Raw genomic sequence first — 22,472 nt, 5'->3', positions numbered from 1 at the left:
GCTTAAACTTTTATATTATCTAGTAGACATTTTGGATACAATATGTTCAATTTTTATTGGATCGAAATCGATTTCCAAAAGAATAACTAAATTACCTAGTCTTAGCCTTTTTAAAGATTTACGGACATATGAATTCAAAACTTCTTAGCTTTTTTTTAAAAAGAACGCTGATTTTTTTTTCAAATAAAGTTAGAATACATGGTTCTATGCCAAACTTAGGATTTTATTCTAAGCATCTTTTTACTATAATTTTTTGTATCATTCTAGTAAACTTCCCTTTTTTATTTAAAATCTTCTTCTTTTATTGTGGAAAAGATAAGAAGGGCGGAAGGAATATATTCATTTCGAAGAGGAAATTCGAAAGCATCATAAAAAGATGCTTGAAGTTCAAGCAACCATGGCCTCTAACTTTTTTTTTAAAACCGACTTTAATTTATTGTGATTAATTATTTATTTTTAAGTTCTTAGTTTGATTCAACAACAATTAGCTAAAATGAAATATTAACTTTACCTGGTTATAATAATTGCAAAAATAAAACTTAGCTTACAAAATAAAATTTGCTTAAAATCATTATTAAGAACATTAATAAAAAAAACTTAAATGATCTTTAGGAATTAACTATGAAGAATGTGTGTGTTTCTAAAATTTTAAAGGTTCAGACAATTCTAGTTAATATTGCATGTAACAATGTAAATGAGGGCGGATTGGCATCTCCCGCGGGAGTTCTACACTCTACTTTCGTTTTTGTTTTAATATTGTTGGCGCAATAAGAATCTATCTTTATTCATCAAAGAGGAGAAGAATTGATTCCAATTCTCATTCAGTTTGAACTTTGATTTTGCTTTTCTTTGATCTTCTTACAAAATAAACAAATTATTTATCAATGTAAAGTTAGCACCATTTTCACATTTTTATTTAGCCATATGGTATATGAATAATTGATTGTACAAACAATATGATTTAAGCCCCAATCTAATATTATTGGCAAGGAAAACATTGTTTCTTTGACCCCAAAAATAATTTTCCTAATTAAATTCAACTACTTAATATCTGGAAAATGCATTACGTATAGCTGCGCAATCTTCAGTCCTACAAAAGCCAAAAAGGATTTTAGCCCCAGCAAGCTTTAACCAAAAAAAATGGAGAAAAGAAGAAAACATATGGTAAAAATAAAATGAAGAATAAAAGAGCTTTATAAGTAGAAGAAGAGGTCCCCAACAGTAACACTATCTTTAAAACATTGATACATATTCTCTACATATCAATAAACCATGTATATGCATAAATTAAAGTTTGTTCCATATTATTATGTTGTTTTCACGCTTTGACTCCATATCCATTCACTAAATACATATTGGGCTACATCGAATGTTTTCCTGTTTCCCCTTCATGTTTAATACATAACCAATATATTTAATTTTTTGATTTAATGCAAATTCTATATTCGTAGCTCATATGCTCTCTTTTTGTGTGTGCATATCATTCTCAGCCATATTCATGGACTTATTCTTGGTCTATGTAATATGCCATGGGACCTCACACTCATATATATATTAAATACATTAGATTCGACATAACTTTAATATATTTCAAAAAAAAAAAATCAGAAAGTGGAATGACCTATTTTTTGAGAATTAGTGCATACATATTACATGCACCTTCCACAGTAACCTATTTTATATGTATATAGCAGAAACAATACAAATTAATACTCAATAAATAAATAAATACAAAAAATTTATAATAAAATAATAAAATTTTGATAAAATAATAAATAATAAAATTTTAAAATTATTATGTAAATACATAATCTCACTAAAATTATAAAATAATAATTTTAAATAAAACAAATATAAATTTTATATAAATAGAAACAAAACATAAATTTATCTATTTTCTTTTAAAATAAAATTTGTCTATAACTTTTATTTTCAGTTCAGTATTTAAATGTTATTTCATAGAATTACATATAAAACAGATTTATATTTTAGGATACATAATTTTAACAATTAAATTTTATCAAATAATCTAATAAAATAGAAAACTTAAAATTTATAAAAATTAATAAGAATATAATATCGAGAAAAATTTTCATTTCTAAAAAGTAAAAAAAAATATTTTATAAATATAATTATATTTTTTGTTAAACTAATAACTCTATAAATTAATAGTTTATCATAGTCTTAACATTATTAATTTATAAAATATTACTGCATTTAGTTAACTTGTATAGGATGCCTGATGTTAAAACTTACCTTTTTAAAAGTCAAACATATATGAAGTGGGTGTAAATTTTCTACTATTAGATTCATTTTATAATTAAAACTTTCTAAATATTTTAAACTAATTTGAAACAAAATTACTTCATGTATACGTATGTCCTTGCACACATTTTATATTGGAAGTATTCAAAGGTATCTGTTTTCAAAAAAAAAGTTCAAAGGTATTAATATTATATTATAATCAAATATTAATTTTATTTTAGTCTACAAACAAAAAAATTATAGAAAAGGAGCGAGAGAGAGAGAGAGAGAGCAAAAAAGCCGTCATCTGATCTCTTCAAAAACGCATCCTATTCTCTTACATTTTTGCATCACATTCGTTTCCTTGAATCTCTCTGCTAGAGAGAGAAAGAGAGTAATAGAGAGAGAATGTTCCATGCTAAGAAACCCTCAAGTATGAATGGTTCATATGAGAACAGAGCTATGTGCGTTCAAGGCGATTCAGGCCTTGTCCTCACCACCGACCCTAAACCGCGTTTGCGTTGGACCGTCGAACTCCACGATCGTTTCGTCGACGCCGTCGCTCAGCTCGGCGGCCCCGACAGTATGCACACCACAAAACGCATATATATATATATGTACTGATCGTTTTAATTAACCAAATATATAATAACAGCTAAGTTTTTGATCGTTTTTAATTTACAGAAGCCACTCCAAAGACGATCATGAGAGTTATGGGCGTGAAGGGCCTTACTCTTTACCACTTAAAGAGTCATCTTCAGGTATGCACACAAATATAAACTAAGGTTTTTTTTCCTTCCTCGCCTTTAATTTTCTACTTCTATCTTTATCCTTTTGTTTTATTATTACTTTAAATTAATATTATAATTTTATAATATTGAAAATTCATCTGGATCTATGGGTGCAGAAATTCAGGCTTGGAAAGCAGCCTCACAAGGAGTATGGAGATCATTCCACAAAGGAAGGTTCAAGAGGTGACTACGCTTCCTTTCTCTACCATATTAGGGTTCTAGAAATGATTACACATAATTTTTATACATCTGCGTGTTAAATTTATAATCCATCTATTTCTCATAAATTTATAATCCATCTATTTCTCATAAATTTATTTTACCGTGCAGCGTCTGTCATGGATATTCAGCGCAACGTAGCATCTTCTTCTGGCATGATCAGTCGCAACATGAATGAGTATATCCTCTCTTCTATATTAGGTTTATATACTTTCTTTTTATACTAGCAGCAAGTAAGCAACTTACACTTGGTTTATTTGATCAGGATGCAAATGGAAGTGCAGAGAAGGTTGCACGAACAGCTAGAGGTAATTAATTTCTCAATATTTTATGACATTTTAACTCTTACGAAATTAACTGATCCATAATACATATTGCATTTAAATGTTTCTAGGTGCAGAGACATTTGCAGCTGAGGATTGAAGCACAAGGAAAGTACATGCAATCTATATTGGAGAGAGCTTGCCAAACCCTAGCCGGTGAGAACATGGCAGCCGCCGCCGCCGGAGGAGGAGGAGGGTACATGGGAAATTTGGGAAGTTCGAGTCTTTCCGCAGCTGTGGGTCCATCTCCTCATCCTCTTAGTTTCCCGCCGTTTCAGGACCTAAACATCTATGGAAACACGACCGAACAAGTCCTCGACCATCATAACTTCCATCACCAGAACATAGAGAACCATTACACGGGCAACAATGCTGCAGACACCAACATTTACTTGGGAAAGAAGCGACCAAACCCTAGTTCTGGTAACGATGTAAGGAAAGCACTTTTAATGTGGTCTGATCAAGATCAAGATCTTTCCGGCCACCAACCGTTCGATGATGAGCATCGGATTCAGATACAAATGGCTACACATGTCTCCACGGATTTGGATTCTCTATCAGAAAATAACTGTGGGGAGTTACTGGAAAGGCTATCGCCTCGAAAATCACCATTGAGTCCTATGTTAATACAAGGAATGAACTCACCATTTGGGTGATACAAAAGTTTTATTTCTAGGTGACGCGTGAGCGAGACTTTAGAGGTCAAGTTCCCATTCCCTATAGAACATGTCATTTTATTTCAATTTTTAGTAACTTACCGGCCTAAATATTAATTTACTGGGCTTTTTACAGTTTTACTTTAGCAGCTCAAAATATGAATTTTGAAACACGTATACAGCATTGATAAATAAACATGTCGTGTGGACTTTTCATAAGCAAAAATGTATTTAATACGCACATGTTTCAGTTCCATTATTAATCAGAAAAAAATAATGGACAATATCTACATACAAATCTCAATCACTGATCACTAAAGATCACGATCTGTAGAGTCGTTGACTAAGCATTTTACGCGAGATTAGGAAACTTCTCTATTAACAATATATATACCACATACCATATCTATATTATTAAAAGAGAAGTACACATATAGAATGTCCCTTAGTTTTCAGTGTTATTTACACTTACATGCCATTGACATTAAATAATACTTCCTATTTTAATGCTGTCTTTTTCACTTTGATTAATGTGTTTTCCAAAATTAAATTTGAATTAAATACACAATTAAATAATACTTCCTATTTTAATGCTTTGTCTTTTCCACTTACATTAATGTGTTTTCTAAAATTAAGTACACTTCATTAACTTCTCAATTAAATCAATGTCAAATTCAAAAAATACATTTTTTGGACAAACAATTCATGGAAATTATAATATCAACTCTTTATTGAACAAATCTGAACGAAAAAAATATTACCAAATTTGAATCGAAATTAGATAATATCCAAACGGATTTACCATTTTGGTATCTAGAGAACCAACTAAACCTTATCCGAACGAAATATTTTGGATATTCGAATGAATATAAATCATATTTATATACTTCAATATGTTAGCTATTTTCGAGTTAATATCCAAGATATAAGCTATTTTAAGTTGATTTGAAATATAAAAAATAGTCAAAAGTAAACATCTAAAGTAGATAAACAATAATCAGAACACCAAAAATACTTAAAAATATATATATTTATTCTTCATCCAAATATTCAAGTTAAATTTATTTTAATTTTTAATTTAGGTACCTTAGCTTACATTACTCACATTTACATGTTATATTTTTTTAGATCGAAGGATATTTAAAAATATATAAATTTTGAAAATTTAAAAATAATTTAAACGGGTTATCAAACCCGCAAAGATCAAAATCAAACCGGAACCAAAGTTTATAAATACCCGAATAGAGCTAGAGTCTTTACACTCGAAAATCTCAAACCCGAATAAATTTTAACCAAATTCGAGTGGATGCCCAAATACATATTCCTAGCTTAGTCAATATAAAATGATCAAATATTATAAATATACTATTTAGTATAAATAAGTAAAAACTAAAACTGAAAATTAATACCCGTGCGGTCGCACGGGTCAAGATCTAGTTATATATAATTTGCCAGGCACTAGTTGATAGTCACCGCCTCTCAGAGAAAAAGTCAGCTGAAGGAAGCAACAATGGCGGATTCATCAGCACCATTGTTGACCCACCTTGAAGATGACGAAGAAGAAAATACTTCTCAGCCTTTGAACTTCGACAAGATCTTCGAACAAAGCCTGTCTGGTTTCGGCTTGTCACAGTTTCTACAAGCGATCCTTGTCGGGATTGCTTTAACCTTCGATTCACAACAGATATTCATCACTGTCTTCACCGATGCATATCCCACGTGGCACTGTGTTGACCACACTGTGTGCACTCCGGCAACCACCGACGTCTGTAAACTCCCTCGGTCAGTTTGGGAGTGGGACGACGGGTTCAAGGGTAAATCCGTCATTTCAGAATTCGATCTCGAGTGCTCGAGCTCCTTCCTCAGAGGTCTCCCTACGTCTGCTTTCTACATTGGTTCTATCGTTGGAGGCGTTTTCATGGCTATGATTCCAGACGGTTTCTTGGGGAGGAAGCAACTACTTTTCTACACAACCCTAGCAATGTCACTCACTGGGATCTCGATTTTCCTCTCCACCAGCATATGGAGCTACGCTTTGTTAAAGTTCGCCATCGGAGTCGCGCGTTCTCAGACCGGGACGTACGCGTTTAATCTCATAGGTGAGCGAGTCTCTACAGAATGGAGACCGAGAGCTACTATGATACCATTCACTCTGTCTGTGTTAGGGTTCATGTCTCTCTCCGGAATCTCCTTCCTTGTTAGACACGCTTCTTGGAGAGCTATCTATCTCTGCACATCCGTTCCAGCAGCCATCCACAGTATTTGCATATACTTCTTCGCCTTAGAGTCTCCTCGTTGGCTTCGTGTGCAAGGAAACTACGCAGAAGCTTTTGAAGTGCTTAAAAGAATCTCACCTGGAAAGAGAGGTTACTTGGAGTCAGTATCTTCTCGGCTACCTTCAAAAGAAACCCTAGAACAATCTCCAAGCAGCTCAATCATGGACTTGTTCGTAAGAAGATGGGCTTTTCGAAGAACCGTAGTTGTCATGATCATCATGTTCGGGTTAGGAATGATGTATTACGGAGTTCCATTAGCGGTTAGAGACATAAAGGTTAACATGTATTTAAGCGAAGCCCTTAACGCAATGGTGGAGTTACCTACCTTTGTTATCACACCGATTTTGCTAGAGAAGTTCAACAGAAGAAGCTCTGTGCTTGTCAACTGCTTGGTCGGAGGAGCATTAGGAGTGTTCTGTTTCGTCCTGACACTTTTAGGGCGAACAAACATGGCTTTTGTCTTTGAGCTTTGTTCTTTCTTCTGCGCTAGGATCGGGTTTAACCTGATGGCGGTTTATATGATAGAGATGTTTCCAACGTGCGTGAGGAATTTCGCGACGACGATGCTTAGACTAGCGGTTGTAGTTGGAGGAGCTTGTTGTCCGATCATTGCTTCGGTTGGAAGAAATGTTCCGTCCATCTCTTTTGCGGTTTTTGGGTTTGTTGTGTCGGGTCTAGGGTTTTTTGTTTTGCTTCTACCTGAGACTAGAGGTTCAAGTCTTTGTGATACAATGGATGAACAAGAGCAGAGTGACCAGTGCCGGTCCGGAGTTTCTTCGCGCCTAAAGCGCATTAAAATATAATGCCCCTTAGCAACAATAATATTTAAATATCATTAACATTTTAAGCGAAACAAAAATTTCATTAAAATTTCATCAAGAACCTTAAAATATTGATAATGTATTAATCTATCATATTGATAAAATAATGATTCTAAATCGTTCATATGCAATTAAAATGTTACTGGAAATACTACTGGTTTCAGATTACACCACTTCGTAGATTGCTTATTTTGTTGCCAGCAAAGTTTTCTACAAAGTTATTAGAATTACTCAGGAAAAGAATAAGGTATAAAAGAAAAAAGAGAGAAGAAAGGAAGAAAAAATGACTAGTGTCTCGTAAATGAGATTGTTTTGGAAAAAAAAATTAGTTGATTTATTCTATTTTGTATGACAATTGTTGTGAAAACTCTGATGTTATTATTGAATCAAAGTGTTCCTTATATAGGAAATACATGGCGACATGGGCCTAAATACAATGGGCCATAAACGGGCCAAGATTACAAGTAAATATCTAATGGGCTGGATATCCATAAACATAATATTCATAACACTCCCCCTTGGATGCCAGAACCATATAGAGCTTGTAGTGTGCTTAATGTTGCCTCATTAAAACCTTACTCGGAAAACCCAGTGGGACAAAACCGAAGTGAAGGAAAAAGAGTACAACACACACTACTCCCCCTGTTCTGGACCTCCGTTCTTCAAGTCTGGCGCATGGACACTTTGATGGTTTAGCTTCATGGGCGCCAAGTCTTGAACTGGTCCTTCTGTTGCCATGTCCCAAACGGATAGGTAGACTTCATAGATGTGTAGTTGGTGTAGACATGATGAAGAAGTCGGCTAACATTTCTCATGACTGAACTTGTAGTACTTTGTGCTTCTTCATCATTCTCCAAATGTGTATAACCTATTTGAGACCTTGTATAAACCTGTAACATTTATTAAAACCAAACAATCCCTTTTCTTTTGGGTTTGGTTAGTATAAATCAATCTCAAACTTTTAATTCATTAGAAGGTAACTTAGGATATATTGATCATGCCCCATATTGTCTCATGTTCCGACATGCCAAACTTGTCTAAGTAAAGGTGTCAATGACACTTATAGCAGGGGGACGTGTATGGCTTTAGTATCAATGTCTTATGGTCTGAACATATCCATAAAACTTATCCGACCTAGTATGGCTTTTCCAAATCAAGGCGCCAATCATACCAATACATTGCACTTTGGTCGGATGTGCATAAGCCTTAAAAGTACTTACATAAAGTCTTTCCTGGACCAAGGACACATGCCTTGTCCATAGCCATACCACGATCTGAATATAGTGGTTACTGGAACCAGCTTAGTCGGAACAAGATCGAACTAGGTCGGACGTGATCCTAGTTGATATGGATCTTTGGTCGTGAATCTGATGGATTCATCCTCTTATTCTCTTTTGACCATATCACATTCTATTCTTGGTACTTTGGATCATAGATCTCAATACATATTCATGGCTATCATCTCCACTATAGATCATTGTATTCTTATCATAGCCTGTCCAAGAATCAGTCGATCTAATCATCATTTCTTTAAGTATGAACACAAGGAATTTCCTTCATAATATATGCATGGACTGTTCAGGGACGTTCTTGTAGAACTCCTTTCACTAAGTATTACTTAGTCTTATCCTTTACATGCATTATATGCTTTATATGCATCTGCCTTTCGTTTCAGTCCATGAATAGCTTAGGAACAAAACTATTCTATGAGAATTTCTTTTCTCATCTTTCTGATACTTTTATCATTTCTTTATCCAGTGATCAATCATGCTGTTTACTACATTTCTCTTTTCTTATATCCAGACCTTTATCACTTTCGGATTTGTAGTAGCATCCACCACATAGGAGTATATCTCCTTATAATCTGTTCCTTGGTCTCTGTGAGTATCCTTGTGTAATCAAGTCATTCCTTGAATGCTTTAAATAGGAATATGAACACCTTAGTCCATGTCTCACGATTTCTTTTCCTTTCCCACACAGGACCCATTTTTCACTGGTTTTATCTTATCAGATGGTGTTTCTAAATATGGCCAATACACCCATCTCTTTTATAGATTCTTTGAATCTTTCTTAAACCCCCACAGTTTCTTTTAGTCTATGAATGCATTCTTGTATTCTCGTGGGTTCTGATCCTCGCTTATATCTTTTAAACTCAAGTGCTATTTTCTTATGCATCTTTATCTTTTGTGTATGTATGTGTCGACACTTCTTTTATAGTGTTCCATTGTGTTCCAGACATGAACTAATCGATTAGAGATTTCATTCTTACTAAGAACCTTTATTACCTTGCAGTTTGGCGTCCCAAACTACATGGTCTGGTATCTTAGATGTTCAGCTGCGCAGCCTTATCTAAATGTCTGGTATGGTTTCCCTTATGACCTCGGATATGTCATTTATTTGCACCTTTCTTTTTATTTCCGAGGTTCCTTATCTTATGGAACATATTGGTCTATCTTTAGACTCTATAGCAACTTGATTATGTCTCTTCTAGGACATTAATTTCGTGGTGCTTAAGCTGGTATGACTTAGTCATTCTTTTTCTTTTCTTTTCGGGTCTAATCTGTCTGGCATTCTTTTAGCTAGCTTTGTATGATCTTTCTTTGGACGTCTTAAATCATATTCTCTGGTCCGAGGATCTTGCCAAGACAAGGATGGTTAATACCATTCCATTTCTCTTTATACTTGTACCAGCTTATTTCTTTCTCCCCCTGATGTTGGATAGTTGGATTCATCATGTAATCCGTAAACCTGGCCTTAATCTGATCACCCATATTTTGGCTCAAGGTCTCTTATAAAATCGTGGGAGGAAGACATTCTCATATCCAACATATATTCCCAATCTTATTTCATCTTCTTATGAGGTTCCATCCTAGACGGCACATATTATTGTGGTGGTCTATACATAATATCTTAGGATGGTCTATGTCTGGATCATGACCCTTTATAATTATTAGATGGGAATATCTATGCTCACTTTATATGGACTGATGCATCTTATCTTTCATACATGTAAATCCATAATGTCTCCAAGCTTATAGACTTTGAAAGTCTGAACCTTATAGGTTATGGTCTGTTCGACCAAGCTCTTATATCTTATGGCCTGTTTGGCCAGGCTATCATATTCTGTTTGGCTATCATGTTCATGTTTTTATAGTATGGTCATGGACCACACGGGGTGTGTATTCTCCCCCTCATGAACATGCTATAAATTTGTTTGTGTAAGGACACTAAACCATTATGCCATTTCGTGATGCTTGGGACAATTGAGCCTCATGAGTTTCCCTTGTGTACATGTTTCACAACGTGAGATTTCTATGGGATAACTCTTTGTGCCTTTGTAATATTAAACTTTGCATCAAGTTTGGACTAGGATGGCTAATCCGGTCATGCCATAAAGTGTTTAATTTCGTAGGTCAACCAATCTGGTTACCTAGGCCCTGTGCCTTTATCATACTGATCCTTGGCATAGTCTAGATCAGTAGAGAATGCAGGTATAGTCTCGACCATTTTCTATGGTCTTGGGCAATTTTTCTGTTCTCATATATCTGAAGGAACTTTTGTTTCATTTTGCCCATTGGTTCAATGCGGAAACCATTCATTTTTAAATCTTTATAACTCAATGGGTCTTTTATTGGGTGTATATAATGCCTTGGCCGAGTGACTATACTCTTATTTATAAACTCATATATACTCTTATCTATATCATAGAGTTTTGATGTTGAGATTTTTTTTTTTTTTCAAGGCATCTGAAGTCTCATAATCCATCTGATCATTTTCTTTTTCATGAGTTTACTCTATTTGATCAGTATGGTCATGATCCATGTCATCTTCACCATCTCGGTAAGCCATGTTGGCTTCCCGATTTTTCTTCAAACTCTCTATGTAAAGCTCATACAAGTGCTTTGGAGTTTGGCAATTATTTGCCCAGTGATTACCCATACCACATTTGTGACACAAATAAGATTTTATTTAAGGTTTAAAAGACACACTACGACCTCGACCTCGACCACAGCTAAAACCGGGTGTGGTACTACGGCCTCGTCCTCGCCCATGTGTCTTAAATGTGTCACGACCTCGTCCATAACCTTTCCCACGGCTAGGGCCGGAATGGTTGTTGTGCTGGACGAGATTACTTTCTTTCTTAGGCTCCAAAGTCAGCCTAGAAATGTCGGGTAATGATTTTGTACCGGGAGGTCTCATCTCACTGTTTCTCATTAATAACTCATTATTGGTCTCAGCCAATAGTAAACAGGAGATCAAATCAGTATAGGTGGTAAAACCTCTTTCTCTATACTGCTGTTGCAGTAGCACATTAGAGAAAGTCTTGTTCAGTTACTTCTTCACCACATTGTTTCAACATTGAAACTATCTTAAACAAAACCGAGTTGTATTCATCCACAGACTTATAGTATTGAAATCTCAGGTTCTTCCACTCAAATTTTATCCTTTGGTAATAGCACCGTTTTATGGTGATCATATCTCCGCTGTAAGGCGATCCAAAGTTCTAGTGGATTTTCTTTACTGGGATACTGATTTCTTTAGACTCTCATTTAGATGGTGGCTAATAACTAATATTGCCATGTATCAATCTTTCTCGTTTGGCAATATCGCCTTATGTGATTCATTCACCAAGTCCTTTTGACTTTAGGATAACCTCGGTATCCAGTGCACATTTTAAATGATTATCTCTTTAGAGATTTAGGACAGCATAATCCAAGTTGATTTTCGACATCTCATATTATATATCACTCAATCTTTATAAGAAAATCAATCATATAAATCGTGTGATCAAGCAAACAATCGAGTTAATGATTTCCTAATAAACAAGTCACACGGCTTAGATATATGTCTAAAATATAAAGTTTTTCCTTTCATAGAACGTTTCTGAAAATATAAATTTTCTGAAAATAGAAAGTTTCCTTTTATAGTAAGTTTCTAAAAATAGAAAGTTTCCTTTTATAGTAAGTTTCTAAAAACAGAAAGTTTCCTTTATAGTAAGTTTCTAAAAATAGGAAGTTTCATTTTCTAGAAATATTCTGAAAATATAAAGTTTTTTTTTTTTTTTTATAGTAAGTTTCTAGGGTTTATAATAAATCGATCATAATTATGTTTTAGGAGATGATCAACTTCAAAGTTTAAAATCGATTTGATCATTCAGATCAAAGATGTTTTCGAGATTCAAGAACACTTAGTGTTTTGGTTTTAATTGATTTAATCAATCTCTTATTGAATAAGGAATATTTGTGCTTCTAACAACCTAATGACCGTTTGATCTAGCAACTTAATGGGAGAACTAAACCAAATCCTAATTCCTCAAATTTATTTAGGGATTCAATTGTCCTAGGTTTTTAGGTTCATCAAATTTTAATGTTCAATCCTTTAACAAACAACCAAATTCGTTTTGATATGGTTCCAAAGGGTGTTTAAGATTTTATTTACCTTTAGATTGGAGAGAATCTGAAACTGGACCACCTAGAGAGAGGAGAGGAAAACCGCGAACGGCTTGAACATCTATCGCGAACAAGGAACGGGCTGATCGGATCGTCCGGAACCTCTACCGGCTGTTGGATGAACTGTCGGATCGTCTGGTGGCTTATCGGGTGCTGATCAATTCGTCGGATGGTCAGTATGTGTGCTGGTCGGATGAGAATGGAAAGACAGCTAGGGTTTCCTTTAGTAAAAAGGAAATTGTCAACGCGGATTGAAACGGAGGTGGAGAACGCGTCTGAAGTCGGATTGAGACGAGGTTTGCGGAGATGGATTCTTCTCGTCGAGAGCTTCAATTTGATATATGGAACGTCGGCTAACTCCTTATGGTTTGAGAGATACGTCGATTTGAAGTTGCGTCCGAATTAGGGTTTTGAATCAAGTTGACGGCGGTTCTTGTAATAGCTCGTGAGAACGCGTCCGGTATCGGATTGCGATGAGGTCGACGGCGTTGGATTCGTCTCGTCGAGATCTTGAATTTGATAGGTTGCTCGTCGTCTGGATCCGTCGGGTTGAGGAGATACGGTGTTTTGAAGTTTCGTCTGATTTCTAGGGTTTATGGTGGTTGCTGGAAAAAGGGGTTTCGAAATTCATTCAGGGTTTTGTCAGAGCTCTCGTGCTGATAACGTGTTGTGAAAACTCTGATGTTATTATTGAATCAAAGTGTTCCTTATATAGGAAATACATGGCGACATGGGCCTAAATACAATGGGCCATAAACGGGCCAAGATTACAAGTAAATATCTAATGGGCTGGATATCCATAAACATAATATTCATAACAACAATCATTTAATACAATATAAATAAGTAAACTAAGATTATCAATAAAAGAATAGATTCTTTCGGTTATTACCAATAAAGGAGAAAAATGTGAACACAGGTTTCGAACATGTACGTGTTAGTAAAAAGATAGGAGAATACAAGCCACTGGACTAGCAAACATAACAATTTCTGGCGCCCCTATAATCTATATATTTTTTGGCGCCTAAAGCCCAAGCTTTACGGGCTTTAGCCCAGGGCCGGCCCTGAGAGTGACCAAGCCTTGAAGGCTAGCCATGCTAGTTGCTAAAAATGTTCCATGAAACTCTGTTTTGTTACAGCTCCGATTGATAAAAACCTCGTGTTGATTTTTGTGTATTACTGTATTTCATATGTGAAAGTGAAGCTTATTATATCTTGATAAATGGAACCATTTCGGTAATTGTAGGCTTTATAGCAGACATCTTTTCTCTGTTGTTCTCAGTATTTAGTAGAGACTAAATCGGATAAATATACATGAACCAATTACAAAAGATTTTGTTCTACATACTTTTTTGACTTTTCGTTCTTTTCAAAACAATTAATAACCGAAGTAAATCTTAACTGGTTCAAAACAACATCATATAATTTTAATTTTTTGGGTTCTCTTTAATACTTTTTCCTTGTAAAACAAAATTAGAGGGTGTTCCTGACCCAAAACAAATATACAGGGGAATATTAATGAAATAAACAAAAGAAAAGAAGTTGTTTGCATTTACGCTAAAGTACAAACCTGTTAGTGAAACCAGAAAATCAAGAACCCTAGAAACAAACCACGGTGACTCGAAGAGACAGTAAAATGTCGTTCTTGTACGAGAAGAGCGATACATGGAGATGGCTAGTGAGGAAGACTCGAGATTCGAGATCCTTCTTCTTCACGTTCGCTACTGTATGCGGCGTCATTCCTGGAATAATCGGCTATGGAGTTATGCAGGTCACCAATTCCACTAACCCGGAGCTCGAGGCCCGCCTCCGTCAATCCGCCCGACCCGAAACCACCGTACGTATCGCTCGCTTTTATCTATCCTATCCTAGTTGTTTCTGTAAAGGCTCTTCCTTTTTAACCATTCAGATTTAGGAAATTTTAGGGTTTTAGGGTTTCTTGATCTTCATTTTAGGGTTTCTTGAATTTGCTTATCATAGCTGTTCGGTAATAGAAACATGTAATTCGTCTTCTATTGATGCTTGTCGGAGAGCTAGCATCGTGAGCGTTATGGTTACAGTTTGTTCATCATAAGTGTCTAGAGAAGCCTTGTTGCGGTGTAAACTTTTCTTAACTAGAACAGATCTTGACGATTGTCGGGTCTGGTGCTTATACTGCCTGAGAATTTTTGAATTGTTGTTTGGTAATTAGGAGTTTTATGTATCTGAGCTCTTCCTCTGCTTAACAATGTTGAGTCGTAGCTGTATGTTAATAATCTATGGCCGTTCTATTAAACACGAAAGCATGTGTTTTTTTTTTGTTGAGGTTGAAGTTGATATACTAGCTTTTCATAGTGTACAATTGGTATTTTGTGCTGATGAACAACATTTTTTTTTTTCTGAATTGAATGGGTCAGATGATGGGTAAAGTAAACCAAGAGAGGCTAGCTGAATACCTCGGGGAGTTGAAACAGAAGCAAGATACCAACGACAGATACGTGGCTGCTCTAAGGGGAGAGACGCTTACCAGGAAGCCTTACCAAAGAATTCAACCAGTGCCAAAGCCAAATGACACGGTGACAACAACCAAACCTCAGTAATGATAATGATTTCTTAGGAGGAGCTATTGTAATGGATGCAAAGATGGCATGTTTCTTCGTGACCTTCATGCTTTTCTTCTTCTTTTTGAATCTGGCATGCTTTGTGGTTTTTAAACTGGTGCAAGATTCAGTCACTTCAAACATTTTTGTGACAGTGAATAAAAAAGTAAAAACCCATGTTTTTGTACATTGCTAATCTTCATCATTCTTGCTTGCAAAGCTAACTAATATTTATAGTACATAGGAAACTGAATGGTACGAGCTGATTCTGGAACAATGAAGGAGACACTTGATAAACACCAAACCGGAGATTCTGAGATGGAGAAAGACAGTATGTACAAGTGTTTTGTTGTGTGCAAAGGCACCGAGATCACGTGTAAAGCCTTAGCCGGCTTGTGATCGGTACTCTGCAGATGGGACAGTTTGATATCCTGGATCCGCAATCTCTACACGTCTGCAATAAGGTAAGTAAACTATTTTTGATGAATGGGTTTGAATTATAGGAAAAACAAATAAGACTTCCTAGGTGACACTTACCATGTGACCACAGCCAAAGGCCACGTCTTTCCGGTTAGTCAGACAAATCGGGCAATTCTGTTTAACGGGAAACAGTATCAGATGAGATTGGATTCGACAAGGCTGCAACGGAGTGAAAGGTGTAAGCAAGTTTTAGAACCTGTGTATCTTCGTCTGATGCAGGTGATGGTAGTTCAGTACGAATAGTAGGCGTGTAAGGAATAGGTGGTGGCCTCGGGTTTATTTTCTTAGCTAAGCCCGTTGTTTTCCTTTATAGAGTAGAACATGATAAGTAGTTTAAGACGGAAGAAAACGGGAAGACAGTAGTTATGTTCTGTCTCTTGGAGGATAATATCAAAGAGACATTTAAGGGAAGGGAGGTACCCGAGTAAGCTGAGTTCGGTTGCTGCTTGATACTGAAAGTGAATCTCCATGAGAGCAGCAAGAGCAAATGCAGTTTCTTTGGCTGACTCTGATGAATCTCTCTTCATGATCTCTGTGAAATTCACAAACTTTGCAGAGAGCAGATCAAGATTCGAAGATAAGGGGGAAGGATACTGATGGAACTGAAAATTGGGAATGAGATGATACCTGAAAGTTATCGAACTCACGCTTCGGGATCTTGTCATCGAACTTCCTCATGTCTTCCCATGGACCGTCTCCAACACCGATTAAAACAATCGACAAAGCATATGAGCTGCAGCAAGGTGAAAGGAGATCAGGAAAGTTAAGCTTCTAGAAATGCAGAGTTGCAGAGATGAAGATGAACTATATTGCACCTAGCGTTAACAATGGCATCGATAGTTGTTCTCTCTTGTTGACTGAGTTCTCCCTCGGCCTTATCAAAACCTCTCGTTACCTTCACATTCAGAACGTAACCTTGTCATTAAGCGTTCATACTCTTTTTTTTTTTCCTGTTTTAAAATAAAAACTTTAAGCTTTTACCTGCCCATCAGCGACAATAACCAGAACATGAAACTGTCCGTTGCTCTTTTCAACAATGTCGACAGCAGCATCGATGAGCGGTCCATAAGACGTTGGCCCTTTTGGAAACAAAAGCTATTCAGAAGCTTTGTGGTTTTGGTAATGAAGAAGGTAAGAGATTTAGGAAAACGGACCTGATAAAATCAAGTTAGGTGTGATTCTTCTGTAACATGCTAAGACCTCTTCAAAGCCATGGCATGGGGAGTTGTCGCTGTGGAAACCGAACACTTCCTCGTCATGTGTCGTTGCTAAATAACGATGAAAGAACACACACAGTGAGTAAAGAGGTTGAAGATGAGATTGGTCTTGGGGAAACAAAGAAAAAAAGAAAAACTCACAGTCGCCAAAGCCGAAACAGGGGATGAGATTGTCTTCGTCGAAAGGAGCTAACGTTTGGCCGATAACAAAGATTGCCTTCTCATATGGATTCTGAGTTCTTCCGAGAGCGTGAAGAGATTTTCCATTGAAAGAAGTTTTCCCTTTAAAAGAAAAAGAAGATAATCAATCACTCTGTTACAATCAAAGTATGTTACATTTTACAATAAGTTGTATTTTTTTTTGTCAATAACTATACCAGACCATTCGTTGCTCTTAGTGAAATCAATCCCGAGAATGAGATTAGATGATTCAAGACCAGCTTCTCTTAGAGCTTTTGATACCTTTTTTTTAAAAGACACTTTGAAGAACTCAAAAGAACATTGGAAGTAGCAGAACCCATGGTGGTCAAAAAAGTCAAGTCAACGACAGAACCTGAGATATAAAGAAGAAAGAAAGAAAGAAGGAACCTGGTCCAGGGACGTGAAACGGTCAGGGATGAGTGCGTACTTCTTCTTGGCAGCGTTTATCTTGTCGGTAACTGAGATAGAAAGATTCGACGGCGATGGTTCATCAGATACAGACGACGTCGTTCTTTCTGTAAAACTTGGACTGCTTTTGCCTTTTCCACTTCCCAACTTCCGCATGAGATTCCCCATACCCATAGACATCTCTTCTTCTTCTTCTTTGTGAAAAGGCTACTCTGTAAGATACCTACTACTATTTGTATTACTTTCATTTAATGCGGCACTATATATCTTCTTATGCTGTTTGTGAACCACTTATTGTTAACTGACCCACATGAGTCAACCAAGACCTAACAAAGTTAATGATATACACTGAAGATCTTATTATATATGGATAAGAAAATGACCGTTGTTAAAAAAAATGGATAAGAAAAATGACTCTGTGACCAAATATATTATTCTTTGTGTTCACACCATATTGAACAGAAAAAAACTTCACAACCGTTACCATTAGGAGCAAAATAGTTTTTGAATGAAAACAATAGTCTCTCTGCTCATAGTTAGCATATAAACGGAGCATCCACAAAACGGTCATTACAATACAACCCTGGTCTCTGAGCAAAACCCTGTTCTTTCAACATCTCTCTTGCTCTCAAAACCAGTTCCTTGTTGGTGATCTTATCTTTCTCCCCACCTTCCGACAAAACCATCTGGATCGCGTTACTAAAAGCTCCATACGCTTCTCCACCCTTCTTCACATCTGCTGATGTTTCATCCGTTTGACACCCGCTCAACAGTATCCCTCTGTCTGGAACCAATCCATTGCTTGATCCTCCTCTATAGATCTCATGAACAACTAAACCACTTTGATCTAGCTTTGTGAGCATCACTTTTATGAACTTCTTCACCTTGGGACTCGCGTCTTCGCCGAACACATCGAAAAGGGTCGGTCTGATTTTCCCAACCTCGATTTTGTCTTTGCCAGTTTTCTCTTTGAGAATGTTGATGAAGCTCTCCATCGGCAGGTACCTTGATTTGCCAACTTCATATCTCGCTGTAATCTCAATCTTGTCAGGCTCTTCATGAGAACTACATATCCCACAAAACACTAACAACCTCATCAACACGCTATAAAAGAAGTTCCATATCTCGAGCTCGAAAAACTGAACTTTTGGTTCTTGGTTTCGGTTCTTGTTTGTGCTCTCTCCGATATGTTCCTTGGCTCCATCGATGAGCCCGCCACTGTGGCAAGAATCTGATACGAACGTAATCTTACACCCTTCTGGAACCTGGTCCACTAGTTCCCTGAAATCATCATCTGCATTGCAACACACAAGACGGTACCCATTATTCTAGCAATGTCCAAACATCATTGAAAACAGAGCACTCTGTTTCTCTCTGTTTATGAACAGAGCACTCTGTTTCTGATCTGCTTACCAGGGATTGGATTCATGTCGCAAGGAACAATACACTCGTCAAAGCCAGTGTCATCCTCTTCCCCTTCTTCCAGTGGGACCCTCGTACCGTGTCCACTGTAATGCACGAACAGAACATCACCGGACTTTGCTCTCTTTATGAGTTCGGACAAGGCGTTACGGATGTTTTTGCCTGTGGGCTGCGTGTAAGAGTCGTCGGTGTCGATCAGCACCTTTATGTCTTCCTCGGCGAATCCGTACCGGTCAACGAGGCACTTGTGCATCCGGTGAACGTCGTTGACGCAGCCTTTTAGCTCTATCTTTGTTCCTGGGTAGTTGATCCCGATCAACACAGCTTTCTTCACCATTGTTAGGTAACCCTTCAAATTTCTTTGCAAGGAAGAAAACTTTTGACTAGATCTAATGATCTTGAGATCAAAGATTATAGCTGAAATATTCCTTGTTGGGTGTTGTTTAGTGGAACTTCATGTTTGTTTATTCAATTGCAATTTGCAAGTCTTTTTCACGTGGGTGGAACTATTTAGAAAATAATAGTATTAGCCAGCCATCGGACATGGTAGGCCTCGCACATTTCGGATATCAGTTCGGTTATTTCGGATATCGGATATTTCAGACAAAAAACTAGAAGATTCATTTACTATTTGACTTAGATTCGGTTTGGTTTGGTTTGGTTTTGGGTAGGTTCGGGTTCGGTTCATATAGTAAACATAAGAATGGTAAAATACATGAAAAAATTCGGTTCTCATTTGGTTTCGGTTATTTCGGATAATTAGGATTAAATATTATGTATTTTGGGTAAAATATCAAATAATTACGATAATTATGATAAAATCTCGGATATTTCGAATTATTTTGGATACTTCAGATAAAAATATTTGGATATTTTCGGGTAGTTTGGATAATCTGTAATAATTTAGTTTTCTTAAAATAGTTTTGGATACTTTTAATAGATTTTTAAATTATAAATATATATTTAGTTATGTTATATGTATATATAATTAATATTTTTCATATATTTGGGGTACTCATTCGGTTCTCGCTTTGGTTTCGGTTTAGTTATCTCAGATATAGAAATATAGGAATTAGGAACCATTCGAAAATTTGAAAATTTTGATCTAGTTCTCATTTTGGATTATTTCGATTTGATTCTGGTCCAGTTCTTCGATTTCGGTTTTTTTTGATACGGTATTAAAAATTACGAGCTCTAATGATTTTCAAAATAATTTTGAATATGAATTTTCTATTTTTTCTTTTACATTAACTTTCCATTAATTGTTCTTTCTAACATTAATTTTCCATAGATTTTGAGGTTAAGAATTAAAAATCTAATCTATTAAAATAGGGTCCTATTTGAATTTACCATAGCATGATTTTAATTTGGACTTATTAAACATGTTGTGTCTAGACATAAATATAAAAACACGTTACATATATTATTTAATGTAACATGCTACCTATATCACAAATACATAAATCCTTACTGACCGGGTTAGAGTGTCACACGATTTGTTAATATACCTTTACTAAACACGACACATTTTTTTTTTTTGAAAACTAACGACACGACACATTTATATTGCTATGGTTTTTCTTTGGTAAACTATTGCTACGGTTTTGTGTTACAATTGATATGTAAGCTGTATAAATTGATGCAAAGCTTTTGCTCTGTTACATTATTTTTTTGACTTAACACGTAATATTTCAATTTGACCAAAATAAAAAAAATATGTAATATTTCAATATGAATATTGTTAGTATTAAGTTTACTTGGAAATACAAAATACTGACTTCAATCCATGCAACCTTGACTTCTTAACCAAGAATACTAAAGTTTACCCATGGATTATATCAATAACTTTAAAAAGATTTATTTTTACAAGATTTATTGTTACAGTGAAATTTATATAACGATATGGTAAACATGATTTTATCCGATTTTAGTTGAATTCAAAGTACTTACTTCCATAGATCTATATTCTATATATTCTTTGGAAATTTATATATATTATCAAAATAAAAATCATAACTTCTTTCATGTGTGATATTTTCAGATGGACCATTCTTTAAAAAGTTTATCAAATTTTACATAATTTAATCATCATATCTTTTAATATCTCTATCTTTTATTCAAAATACAAAAAATACTGTTTAAAAAAATTCTAATAAAATCTTTTCAGAACCAAGATAAAATTTATTTCCGAACAATTCATTAATTTAAATTATTATTATCATAAAATATAGTTAGAATTTCAAATCAGATTTATTTTTGATTGATGAACGAAAATTAAAATCATATAAATATAATTATATTTTAATGATAATAACAATTTAAATTGATTAATTTTCAAAAATAAAATTTCTCAAGATCTTTAAAAGATTTTGTTAGAAATAAATATCCTTTATGTTTCAAATGAAAAATATTATCTAACTTAGTGTATTTCAAGCAATTTTTCAAATAAAATATTTACTACAAAATTACTTTAGTTTTTAAGTATAATATATTATATTTTCTCTTTTAAAAATATTTTTAGTTGTTTTTAACAGTATCTCAAAATATTTTTTCTCTACTATGTAGATCCAATTTAATTTAACTTCCATATATACAAATAAATAAATTCAAAATATGCATTTAGAAATATTTACTTCTTAGTTGTATAAACTAATAGGATAGATATTACAATCAATAGTCAAATTAAACTACTAAACTATTATATATGAACATTATACATTTAAAATGAACACCATATACAATCTGTTTATACTATTAAAACACACACCAATACTATATATGTGAAGGAAATACATTATATCCAAATAAATTTATTCTTCAAAATATAGACCACAAATTTGATAATCGTATAATATAGATTTAAAATTTTCACAAGGATTTAAGAAAAAAATATCCGCACATAGTGCGAGTTCGTATCTAGTTGTCGTTAAAGTATAGCATCAACATTAAACATTATTGGGTGTTGTGTTATTGGACTTTGTGTTTCCCTATTCATATTGCGAGTTTTATTTGTTAAAAGTTAACATTAAATTATTTACATGGTAAATTCAGTTGCGTGGTTCAAAAAAAAAAGAATTCAGTTGCGTGGTTCAAAAAAAAAAAAGAATTCAGTAGGCTTTTTTGGTTGGTAAGGTAAGGAAATGAAAAAATGCACTGAACTTTAATTTCTGGTTGGTTGGATCCTGTGTGGGACTATTTAAAAATTATAAATTCAGCTACGCCGACTGTGGGGATCGAACCCACGACCACGTGATTAAAAGTCACGCGCTCTACCACTGAGCTAAGTCGGCTTACTGATCATTCTTCCGTAATACGTTATAAATAGTAAATAAATCGTAACTAGGCATCGTTTGAGCCCAACAAAGGCCCAGATTTTGACAACAAC

At 35.0% G+C, this 22,472-nt stretch overlaps 5 protein-coding genes and 1 non-coding gene across 6 annotated transcripts; 3 read left to right on the top strand and 3 right to left on the bottom strand.

The window, feature by feature from the left end:
* The first annotated feature begins 2,566 nt into the window (after positions 1–2,566).
* LOC108816007 (myb family transcription factor APL) lies at positions 2,567–4,370 on the top strand. Its single transcript, XM_018588562.2, has 6 exons — positions 2,567–2,827; positions 2,929–3,005; positions 3,152–3,218; positions 3,366–3,432; positions 3,520–3,562; positions 3,649–4,370. Exons 1-6 carry the CDS (start codon positions 2,653–2,655, stop codon positions 4,231–4,233), a joined length of 1,014 nt encoding a protein of 337 aa, XP_018444064.1. The 5' UTR covers positions 2,567–2,652; the 3' UTR covers positions 4,234–4,370.
* Positions 4,371–5,697: 1,327 nt separating this feature from the next.
* Positions 5,698–7,351, top strand: LOC108815481 (organic cation/carnitine transporter 5-like). Its single transcript, XM_018588070.2, has one exon. It carries the CDS (start codon positions 5,744–5,746, stop codon positions 7,310–7,312), a length of 1,569 nt encoding a protein of 522 aa, XP_018443572.1. The 5' UTR covers positions 5,698–5,743; the 3' UTR covers positions 7,313–7,351.
* A 7,003-nt stretch (positions 7,352–14,354) lies between these two features.
* Positions 14,355–15,548, top strand: LOC108838033 (uncharacterized). Its single transcript, XM_018611022.2, has 2 exons — positions 14,355–14,617; positions 15,177–15,548. Exons 1-2 carry the CDS (start codon positions 14,417–14,419, stop codon positions 15,357–15,359), a joined length of 384 nt encoding a protein of 127 aa, XP_018466524.1. The 5' UTR covers positions 14,355–14,416; the 3' UTR covers positions 15,360–15,548.
* Positions 15,549–15,703: 155 nt separating this feature from the next.
* LOC108815806 (E3 ubiquitin-protein ligase RGLG4) lies at positions 15,704–17,910 on the bottom strand. Its single transcript, XM_018588304.2, has 11 exons — positions 17,645–17,910; positions 17,434–17,518; positions 17,198–17,338; positions 16,994–17,107; positions 16,821–16,918; positions 16,655–16,734; positions 16,467–16,572; positions 16,260–16,387; positions 16,036–16,144; positions 15,897–15,953; positions 15,704–15,813 (listed from the first exon to the last, which is right to left on the bottom strand). The coding sequence occupies exons 1-11, from the start codon at positions 17,843–17,845 to the stop codon at positions 15,730–15,732; spliced, it is 1,203 nt and encodes a 400-aa protein (XP_018443806.1). The 5' UTR covers positions 17,846–17,910; the 3' UTR covers positions 15,704–15,729.
* A 157-nt stretch (positions 17,911–18,067) lies between these two features.
* Positions 18,068–19,554, bottom strand: LOC108815807 (metacaspase-7). The gene is made up of 2 exons (XM_018588305.2): positions 19,079–19,554; positions 18,068–18,959 (listed from the first exon to the last, which is right to left on the bottom strand). Exons 1-2 carry the CDS (start codon positions 19,422–19,424, stop codon positions 18,202–18,204), a joined length of 1,104 nt encoding a protein of 367 aa, XP_018443807.1. The 5' UTR covers positions 19,425–19,554; the 3' UTR covers positions 18,068–18,201.
* A 2,751-nt stretch (positions 19,555–22,305) lies between these two features.
* TRNAK-UUU (transfer RNA lysine (anticodon UUU)) lies at positions 22,306–22,377 on the bottom strand. Its single transcript has one exon. It is a non-coding gene; the product is annotated as a tRNA-Lys (tRNA).
* Positions 22,378–22,472: the final 95 nt, after the last annotated feature.

Source organism: Raphanus sativus, chromosome 7, assembly GCF_000801105.2.
Source record: "Raphanus sativus cultivar WK10039 chromosome 7, ASM80110v3, whole genome shotgun sequence".
Classification (NCBI taxonomy): Eukaryota; Viridiplantae; Streptophyta; class Magnoliopsida; order Brassicales; family Brassicaceae; genus Raphanus; species Raphanus sativus.
Note: the sequence above shows the minus strand (reverse complement) of the source record. Positions and strands in the feature narration are given on the sequence as shown.

Excerpts from the sequence above, each read along its gene's own strand:
- LOC108815806 (XM_018588304.2), bottom strand. The coding sequence starts at position 17,845 with ATGTCTATGGGTATGGGGAATCTCATGCGGAAGTTGGGAAGTGGAAAA. Across the intron at positions 16,573-16,654 it reads GATGCCATTGTTAACGCTAG|CTCATATGCTTTGTCGATTG; the intron begins GTGCAATATAGT and ends ACCTTGCTGCAG. Across the intron at positions 15,954-16,035 it reads CATCAGACGAAGATACACAG|AATTGCCCGATTTGTCTGAC; the intron begins GTTCTAAAACTT and ends CCCGTTAAACAG.
- LOC108816007 (XM_018588562.2), top strand. The coding sequence starts at position 2,653 with ATGTTCCATGCTAAGAAACCCTCAAGTATGAATGGTTCATATGAGAAC. Across the intron at positions 2,828-2,928 it reads TCAGCTCGGCGGCCCCGACA|AAGCCACTCCAAAGACGATC; the intron begins GTATGCACACCA and ends TTTAATTTACAG. Across the intron at positions 3,433-3,519 it reads ATCAGTCGCAACATGAATGA|GATGCAAATGGAAGTGCAGA; the intron begins GTATATCCTCTC and ends TTATTTGATCAG.
- LOC108815807 (XM_018588305.2), bottom strand. The coding sequence starts at position 19,424 with ATGGTGAAGAAAGCTGTGTTGATCGGGATCAACTACCCAGGAACAAAG. Across the intron at positions 18,960-19,078 it reads CGACATGAATCCAATCCCTG|ATGATGATTTCAGGGAACTA; the intron begins GTAAGCAGATCA and ends GTTGCAATGCAG.
- LOC108838033 (XM_018611022.2), top strand. The coding sequence starts at position 14,417 with ATGTCGTTCTTGTACGAGAAGAGCGATACATGGAGATGGCTAGTGAGG. Across the intron at positions 14,618-15,176 it reads CCGCCCGACCCGAAACCACC|ATGATGGGTAAAGTAAACCA; the intron begins GTACGTATCGCT and ends TGAATGGGTCAG.
- LOC108815481 (XM_018588070.2), top strand. The coding sequence starts at position 5,744 with ATGGCGGATTCATCAGCACCATTGTTGACCCACCTTGAAGATGACGAA.